The sequence below is a fragment of the Nanorana parkeri genome, unplaced genomic scaffold (assembly GCF_000935625.1).
Source record: "Nanorana parkeri isolate BGI_ZX_2015 unplaced genomic scaffold, ASM93562v1 scaffold453, whole genome shotgun sequence".
Taxonomy (NCBI): domain Eukaryota; kingdom Metazoa; phylum Chordata; class Amphibia; order Anura; family Dicroglossidae; genus Nanorana; species Nanorana parkeri.
In genome coordinates this window covers 717564-727598 of record NW_017306721.1, presented here as the reverse complement: position 1 = coordinate 727598, position 10035 = coordinate 717564, and the positions used below count along the sequence as shown (strand labels likewise).

Genomic DNA, 10035 nt, shown 5'->3' with positions numbered 1-10035 from the left:
ACCCTGAATCGTTGCTGGTATTATCAAAGGAACTTATACCCTGGATTGAGTTCTGGTTTTACCTACTGAAGTGAAGGGAGAGGAAATTAGAAAGCTTATACTACACTAAAACGCTATATGACCATCCTGAAAAGGGGTAATTGAATCTGGTGAGTGTGGATCCTGCTTTATCCATTTTACTGACGGTGGAAAGGAGCACTAGAGGTGGCACAGAACAATTATGTTTTATTTTTTTTGCATCATCCAGCAGGTTCCAGATCCGAGTGGTTAACATTGGGACTTTTATTTGCACATGTCAATATTTTATGACAGAAATTTGTTATTTTGCACAAGCCACTATTAACACTATCAGGGTTTTTCACAAAAGGGTGAAGAGTTTGGAGAGGGCAGGAGAAGTGAACAATCTAGGCCAACATAGCTGAACTGGAAAGTGAGCTGACTTGGAGAATTTTTCCAAATCAGCCATTTTGGCCTAGATTGTTCACTTCTCCTGCCTTCTCCAAACTCTTCACCCTTTTGTGAATAGCCCTTTATATATAGTGGATGGTTTTATCTGAATTTTGATATATATTTATATTTGAGCACTTTAATTGGTGAATCAAACACATTGAATTGTGTCAGGCACTTTATTTATGTGCAGTTTTTTTTATAGATGTATTCACCTGTTAAGCACAGCGCACAATTTCGCTGTTAAGCGCACCACTCTCACCGTTAGGCTCTATTCATACCAGCACATTTGGAATTCCATCCTCTTTTTTGCGCGTTCATACACGTGGACACAAATTTGCAATGTTTAATAGATGCGCAGGTTTCCCCACGTCTGTGGCTACAACCACAGACAGAACACACGGAATTTGCCCAGAAAACCATGCATATAATTTTTGCCACGTGTTTGTACGCGTGTGAAAGAACCCCATAAGAATGTATTGCTTTTTGTGTTTTGCGTGTTTAGACACATTTAGACGCATATACACTGAGTGGCCAGATTATTATGACCACCTGACGTTTGTGGTCAAATTAGCTGTAATTAGCTATAATTTCGCGCTGAAGTTGCTAGAGGGCCAGACCATTATCGATAGGGAAGCAGGTTGTTTACCACGACAGTAGAAGTGATTTTTTTCTGAAGATATGGGTAAACAACGCGATTTAACAGCCTTTGAACGTGGGATGATTGCTGGCGCTCGGAGCCATGGAGCGAGTATCAGCAAAACAGCAGAATTCGTTAAATGTTCAAGAGCAGCTGTTGTTAAAGTGTTTAAAAACTGGACTGTCAGCCGAAAATCTGGGTCTGAATGTGCGAATTGTGGCCGTCAGCGACTAGTCAATGTCAGGGCAGAACGGAGAGTGGCAAAACTGGTACAAGACAACAGCAGGGCAACAGTGCAGTGTCAGATTCCTCGCATCACCTTTCAACATCTCGTGGAGTCACGAGGCGGCCCAACGAAGTCATCAGGTGGAGTCATCTCGTGGCCCAACGAAGTACTGATGGGGTGGTCATAATAATCTGGCCACTCAGTGTAGATATGCGCAAGAAAACGCTCAGCTGTGAACCAGGCCTTAGGCATGATTTGGTCATGCCAACAGCATGCAGCAGAATTGTTCTCTTTCATGTGCCCCAGTGTCTTTTACAATCCTAGCAATCCTAGCCCCTGGATATATGTCCATTCCCAACAGTGTCTCTGCATGCCTACAGCACTTTAGTCTCTGCCATGACTATGCGGTCGGAAATTATATCAATCTGCCCCATGTGCATGCACTCAGATTCTGTGACCTGCACTCTACAGAGAAGGAGGCAATTAAAAATTCAGGTGCTGATGCTGCAACTAAACTGAGTCAGCATAATGAAGGAGATATGTAAGAGGTGCTGACTTGGATTTTTCCCCCCATTATATCTGATTATGTGGCTTACGATACCTTCCTACTAGGGTTGATGATCGTGCTCGCTGCCCTGTTGGGTGCATGGCAAACTTTGCATGTTCGCTGTTCTCCAAAACAACAAACTTATGGACAAGTTTGCCCTCTGTATGCACTGATGACATTTTTGTACCTGCACATTCAATCTGTAAGAGGTGCTGACCCCCTCATGGATTGAGGGGGGAATTTCTACTTTAGGAGGTGGAAAGAGGAATTTTTGGCAATATATACTCAAAATTGACCACTGTCTGTATTGTCACAGCTGACCATTTGTTGCTCTCATATTGTAACATTTGACCATTTGTTGCTCTCCTATTGTAACATTTGACCATTTGTTGCTCTTCTATTGTAACATTTGACCATTTGTTGCCTGTATATCTAATTACCCATTTGTGGTCCATGTTTGGGCAGAATTGCCTATAAATATATGTATTATATATTTATACAACCCCAATTCCAAAAAAGTTGGGATGCTGTGTAAAATAGGGGATGTTACACTGTGGTAAACATGGCCCTGTCCCAAATTTTTTGTGACGTGTTACTGCCATCAATTTCAAAATTACTTAATTTTTTCTTGAAATTGTACATTTGTACAATTGTACATTTTCTAGATTTAAATATTTGATATGTTTTTTGTTTTCCATTGTGAATAAAATATGGGTTTATGAGATTTGCAAATCATTGTATTCTATTTTTATGCAGATTTTACACAGCAAGTTTTTTGGAATTGGGGTTGTATGTATTTAAGAAACACGTGAATTTTATTTTATAGCACACCACTTTTATTACCATGTTTCAGTACTGTGCACTGTGTGCGCTGTTATTAAGCCCTTGTGTATTTTTTTTTAGTTTGCTGTTATTATCCTTGTGTTGTGTTGCTTTTTCTGCCCATGCTTAAAATGTGTTCAATTATGTGTAGAGGGTATTAAAAAACAATCCACCCAGGTATCAATTAAGCAAGGTATGCCACTGGCAATGGTGATAGTGATGCAGGAGGAACCAGGATCTCAGCTGTAAAGATTTAGACCTAGAAAGATATTAGAATCCAGTAGGCCAGTGGTGGTGAACTTTTTTTTGAAGGATCCACATAATATTTAGATTATGCAATGCTGCAGAAAGCTGTCAAAGACTGCAAACTTGCTACAAGACATGGTCAGAGACTATGGGCATGCTACAAGAAATGGTCAGAGACTGCTTGCATGCTAAAGGAGTTTTTAGGGACTGTGATCATGCTATAGAAGTTGTTGGAGACATACTTCAGGAGACATAAACTAGAGACACATTACACGAGGCTGCTAGAGATCTTTGCTATCATTGCTATTACAGGGCAAAACAGAATACTGCCCAGGGTTGTAGGTAATAACTCTCTTTTGAGTACCCTCATCTTTTGACATGCAAACAATGTTACGTAAACATTTGAATGTACGAATGAAACGAATGAATACACAAAATTAAACATGAAGGAAAATGAATGTATTAGGTATATGGTTATCAATTTAAGCACATGAAAAAATTTCACCATTTTAGTACAAATCAGAGATGCGTCTAAATGAGCCAACCCTGGCATTCATGGCTCCCCAATCAGTAAATCTCCGGTATTCCCCACTTTTAAGGAGATACTGGCGCCCCCTGTAATTGGGTTGTTCAAAAAAGATCCAATGTCCTTCAAGAACATTGCAAGAGTGTATGTCATGGTAATTAAATTCTTCATTCACATGGGGGCAATCTTCAGTGAATTCCCTCATCTGACCTCTGAAGTCTTCTCTCTCATAGATCCTGAGTCTGTAGGAGCCACAGTGCTGTAGTAGAAAACAGAATTGGATTAATTAGCTTTTTTTTTTAATAAGAATTTTATAAGTGACTGCCATTGATAAATTATAATGTTGCCCTTCTGCCCAATACAAGTACAACTAAATTCACTGTCTTTTCCAACTTTTGGATGGTGCAGTCTGACAATCTGGTTGTTTTAGTTTTAAATAATATATAAAACAGATTGTTTTGGATAACATTTTCTTTTAATGTATTTCATGAGCAAAATTGTTTTATATATAAAAGTATTAATTTTAGGTGCAATTCTCTTGCATGTGTCTACACTGGCTAAAACAATTTGCAATTTTTTCCAGATAATTACTCCTAAAATCCAAATAAGTTTTACAATCCTGATCCTTAACAAATGATTTTGAAATCATTGTGCCTATTGTGAGTAATCAAACAATGAAGCAATGTCTCAAATGGAAATACCATAATAATTAGAAATTAAGAGCTGTTATTGCTGTTTCTGACCTTATTTGAGAGATTGTTTCTTACTTCCTGTCAATTTAGGTGGTTGAAGGCAGAACAGAAAGTGAGGGAACACCCCAATGTGGATACAGGCAGCCACACGGAAATTCTTTTTAGTAGAGGGAGAAGGTTTGAGTAGCTCTATCCAGATTTTACTGTGACCCCACAAGGGTCTTTTCCCCAAAGAAGAAGCACAAAAATATTCACAAGTAATTCAGTCTTAGGAGTACAATGTCAGTTTTAACTGGACATCAAAAAGTTGAAACACTCTTCATTGCCTTTTAAATATCATGCCCTAGGAACAACACTCAGTCAGGTTTAGACTGAGCAATTGTGTTTACCTTGCTAAATTTTGCTTAGGGATAAGAGCATGTCTAATATTATATTTGTGAATTGGTAACTTATATGTACTTTAATATTGCTACCCAGGATTTCTATGGATTACAGTGCAAAAAAAATTACCAGAACTTTAGTATTGATAATATGACTTGTGTATGTGGTCTAGATGGGTGCTGTTTAAGGATTCTGCAACCTATAGGATGTCTCCTGATATGTCCTGAGCCTGTGGGTTCTCATACTGTGGCAAATGCCCCCTATATTTTTCCTTTGTTCTCCATTTCCTTATGGCTGGTTGAAGAGATCCAACTATGATCTACTTGGTGTACTTTCTGCTTGATTTCGTATTTGTTTAATTTTTCATATCAGAGTCAGTATTCGGGGGACCAAGGGTGCTCCCACTCCATTTTTCCTTTTCCGTTTCTCTTTTCCTTTTTCTTCCTTTCATTTCTCTTCCTTTTCTCTTCTTCTTTCCCTTTTATGTTTCTACTTTATCCAGTTTTGCTTTCCTACTCTTCCTTTATGTCTTATCTTCACTCTCATCATTTACAGCTTCTGCTCTTCTTGTGCCTATATGGCCCACCTCTACTACACACTCAGACTATATGCTTCTTTTGCTACCTTCAGGGGCCCTGCCACCAATATCCACTTATTTAAACTCAGTGTTGTTTGTATTATCCTTATGTGCCTGCCATTTGATTATATGTCCATACGGTAATACTAAAAACCTTGTTGCCATTTGTTTTTCACGCCAGTTTACCGTATTATGTAATAGGGCATGTCCATTGCTCTTTGTTGTACCATGACCTGTACTGTGAGGCCTTTACCTCGATTCTATGTTACTTTGATGTATACCATTCGACTCTTATTTGCCCTTGTATTTTTGGTTTACTGTAATTTATTTTCTTCTACATCAATAAAATACTTTGTAGTGATAGAAAAAAAATCCCAAAACATCAGAATATAGCTAGACTACTTGTTTATATGAATTTTAAAAGCTGCTGTTGAAAACTAAAAACAGCAATGGTCAGCCTGATAATAGAAGTAGATCTGCAGTTCGCAACAATAATGTGCACGTCTTTATCCAGCTTTCTCATATTGAGCTATTGACAGTGCATTCACTTTTTTTCTTTCCTATGATGATTGCAGGAAAGGCAGATTTGGTTAATGTTACACAATACTCATTGCTGCAATTTATATTTATGAGGCCAGAGACAGGACAACATGGACCACATTGCTAGCAGAAAACGCATCCTCACTTTGCCTCATTTTAGATTTCCCAGTAAAGGTGTTTACTGTAATCACATTTCTTTTACCTGTGGGATTAAACAGCAGGACCTGATGGAATCACTTAGACCAGACCAGTGCTGACAGTCAGGATAATCTCCCTTCTTCACAAAGTACTGCTGCCCGGTGTAGTTGGGACGTTCATAAATCATCCAATTTCCATTCTCAACACGAATGGAGTTGCAGCGACTGAAGTATGAGTTTAGTTCAGAACTGTCAGTGATGCAATCATGGGAACGGCCCTGGAAGTTCCTGTCCTCGTAGAATATTATCTGAAAACAGATTCACATGTTTTTTCAGAAATATAAGAAACAGTAACACCTTGGAGGGAAGCCCCAATTTGTTATAGGGTAAAAAGCCCACAAAAATAGATGAAACTGGCTACGTCTTGAAGGCTACAACCCTCTTCATCTTGTAAGGGAGGTGGTAGACCACAGAATGTTACCTGTATTGTCTAATGCTGTGGGCTTTGCATCTCTGATGAAATTGGGCTTCTCCCCCTAAATTGCATGAGCACTTTGGCTATTTGCTGACATTTTGGGTACAACTCTACAAAGTTGTGATCATAGAATGCAGTTTGCTCTTGTTTTTAAAGCTGTCCATTAGAGATAAAGAAAACATTTAATGCAGTGATGTAGTCACTAAAATTAAATGTATTTTGAAAATAAGCAGTTGTAAGTATCAGAACATGTTACTTATCAGCCTCTAATTATGCCCTTTATAGCAGCATTAAGAAATCAGTAGACAAGCTGCATTTTTATGCATTGGGTACCAGCCCATTTGCATAGTGTGAACAAAATGAAGCACAATTGTTCTCTCAGTGTGCTTGTGTTGAGGGTGCATTGGTCTAGCTGATAAACCAAACTCAATGCACTTGGTGGGAACCTAAATGTAAATAAGCATGGTTCTTTTACTCATATAGACATATATGCCTGTGTGAATAAAAGTGTGCATGGTGAATATCTCAGTACTTGGCAATGTAGCTCATTACTGTGTGTCGTTGGGGCTATAATTCTATAAGCAACACATGTCTATCAAATATTGCGGGAAGGTAATAAACGTTCCATTGGGCATTTTCTAGTTTTGTTAAAAACCAGCCATGGGTATTGACAGATGATTGTGCATAGGTCTGTGAAGTTTATAGCACTAAAATATAAATATCCTCTTAATATAAATTGAGTACCCCCTCCCCACAAAAAAGCACAGCTAAAAAATAAACTAAAGGGGAAAAAAGTTAATAAATACAATTAACCTGTCCCTGGTTTTGTCCGTAGTGCTTAGGTGAGGGTGACGTCCCACTGCTTTGGTAGGAACCCGTGAATGTTGAGCACACCGAATATCTCTGGAAGCTGCTCCTGCACAGTGACGGAGTGTCATCTCTTGTGATTTGGAATACTCAGCAGTCCTCAGGATCTCACCGGAAGGAGTGGGACATTACCCCCTACAGCATGGAAGCCAGGAGTAAGTTAAGTATATTTGCTAGCTTTTTTCCCCATGGGTTTTGTTCTGACTTTCATTCATTGATTTGTCATGAGGGAGGGGTCCTGATTTCTAAAGCAGACTTTGTTTGGAATTACAAAGTCCACTTTAATGAGCAATACACATTACATTAGGAGGCAATGCTGGGGCATTCTACAACATTTAGGCAGCATTTACACAAGTACACTGCTGTATCGCAATAAAATGCTATATAAATGGTCTGCCTTAACACCACCCACTTGCGTAAATATACAATAAATGACATTCCTATGTATTTACTATGTTTGCTGTAGTTGGCAAAGGGTTATCTAGGTGTGCTCTAGATCTGGGATCAAGCTCAGTTACACTGGCAATAAACCAATAGAATCTCATTTAAAAAAAGTGTTTTCTGAACATTTTTTTGATTATCTAAAATAGTTAATGGAGTTAAATTGATGATCGTTTTCAACAATAGTGATGAACAAAATCAAATGCTCAAAATGGAAATTGTTTTCTCAAACTAATAAAATTATACCAATTAATCTCTTTTTGTCCAGGAAGCACCGTTCAATGCAATGTTCTGATTAGATTTTTAATATGAACATTCATATGAAAATCTATCAGTATATGGCCAGCTTTAGTCTGATAGCTGACTTCTGAATAGTTGCTGCACACCATGACTTTACACTTGTTTATAAATGTAACCATTTGTATAATAAAAATATAAAGGTTTTAAAAATATACAGTTAAATGACTAAAAAAAAACCAGTAACAGTAATAAATAATATTTTTTGGGGTATTTGCAGAAAAGTATACATAAATATGCACACACACAGTTACCTTTCCCATCTTGGATTATAATGTGGTGGCATGTAGAGAAATGAACAGTTAATTTATAGTTGTTACTAACAGTATACTTTGCATAACAATGGCTTAATTAAATAGAATGTAGATCGAATTGACAGAGTCAGCACTGTTCTCATCATAGGACTGAAACACAACAAAATCACCAACTCAGGCAACTTGTTTTATTTCCTCTGCAATACTATTTAAACTGAATAGAGTGAATGCTCAAACAGCTTTTGTTTATCAGGTAGTTGTTTTATAAACAACTATTTTTTTAATGTGGTTGTTTCATGAACTACTTAATATTAACAACCTGAGAAATTGGGTCTTCTGTAGCCTCAAAAAATATATTAAAACTTTTGTAGAGCTAATGCATTTTGCCTTTCTTTAGATGCTTAGGGGTCTATTCACGAAGCTGCCGAAAGATCTAGCCTTAGCTTCGGCCGATCCTTCGGCTAGCTTCGGCCCCAGGGCCCCTTCGGTTCAGTAGAACCGAAGGGCTGCTGTACGGGCTATTCACTATAACCCGTACAGCTCCCAAATGTGGCCGAGCTGCTCAGTCGAGCCGAATGCATATGCCTCGTGCTGAAAGCCGAAGCTGGTTGAGCGGCCGACCATTGGCCGGCCGACAGCCTGCTTCTGACAGCTGGGCGGGCGCAGTCGTGATCTTACGGCTGGCCCCAGGCCACTTGCAGAGAGATCAGCGTCCCTGGTTAACAGCTAACCAGGGACACTGATCTCCAAACAGCTAACTCTCCCTGGCGCTCCGGGAGTCTCCTGCTCCTGGCCGCCAAGGAGAGAAACACTGCTGTTTCACTGGCAATAAACCAATAGAATCTCATTTAAAAAAAGTGTTTTCTGAACATTTTTTTGATTATCTAAAATAGTTAATGGAGTTAAATTGATGATCGTTTTCAACAATAGTGATGAACAAAATCAAATGCTCAAAATGGAAATTGTTTTCTCAAACTAATAAAATTATACCAATTAATCTCTTTTTGTCCAGGAAGCACCGTTCAATGCAATGTTCTGATTAGATTTTTAATATGAACATTCATATGAAAATCTATCAGTATATGGCCAGCTTTAGTCTGATAGCTGACTTCTGAATAGTTGCTGCACACCATGACTTTACACTTGTTTATAAATGTAACCATTTGTATAATAAAAATATAAAGGTTTTAAAAATATACAGTTAAATGACTAAAAAAAAACCAGTAACAGTAATAAATAATATTTTTTGGGGTATTTGCAGAAAAGTATACATAAATATGCACACACACAGTTACCTTTCCCATCTTGGATTATAATGTGGTGGCATGTAGAGAAATGAACAGTTAATTTATAGTTGTTACTAACAGTATACTTTGCATAACAATGGCTTAATTAAATAGAATGTAGATCGAATTGACAGAGTCAGCACTGTTCTCATCATAGGACTGAAACACAACAAAATCACCAACTCAGGCAACTTGTTTTATTTCCTCTGCAATACTATTTAAACTGAATAGAGTGAATGCTCAAACAGCTTTTGTTTATCAGGTAGTTGTTTTATAAACAACTATTTTTTTAATGTGGTTGTTTCATGAACTACTTAATATTAACAACCTGAGAAATTGGGTCTTCTGTAGCCTCAAAAAATATATTAAAACTTTTGTAGAGCTAATGCATTTTGCCTTTCTTTAGATGCTTAGGGGTCTATTCACGAAGCTGCCGAAAGATCTAGCCTTAGCTTCGGCCGATCCTTCGGCTAGCTTCGGCCCCAGGGCCCCTTCGGTTCAGTAGAACCGAAGGGCTGCTGTACGGGCTATTCACTATAACCCGTACAGCTCCCAAATGTGGCCGAGCTGCTCAGTCGAGCCGAATGCATATGCCTCGGCTCGGCCGAGCCCCGCTGAAAGCCGCCGCTGGGCG

General features: G+C 38.4%; 1 protein-coding gene across 1 annotated transcript; it reads right to left on the bottom strand.

Annotated features, from left to right (window-relative positions):
- Window positions 1–3437: 3437 nt before the first annotated feature.
- LOC108790192 (gamma-crystallin 1-like) lies at window positions 3438–8124 on the bottom strand. Its single transcript, XM_018560403.1, has 3 exons — window positions 8116–8124; window positions 5847–6089; window positions 3438–3713 (listed from the first exon to the last, which is right to left on the bottom strand). The coding sequence occupies exons 1-3, from the start codon at window positions 8122–8124 to the stop codon at window positions 3438–3440; spliced, it is 528 nt and encodes a 175-aa protein (XP_018415905.1).
- Between the last annotated feature and the right edge of the window lie 1911 nt (window positions 8125–10035).

Coding starts and splice junctions, on each gene's coding strand:
- LOC108790192 (XM_018560403.1), bottom strand. Junction 3,714..5,846: donor CCTGCTGTTTAATCCCACAG/GTAAAAGAAATG, acceptor TTTCTACTACAG/CACTGTGGCTCCTACAGACT.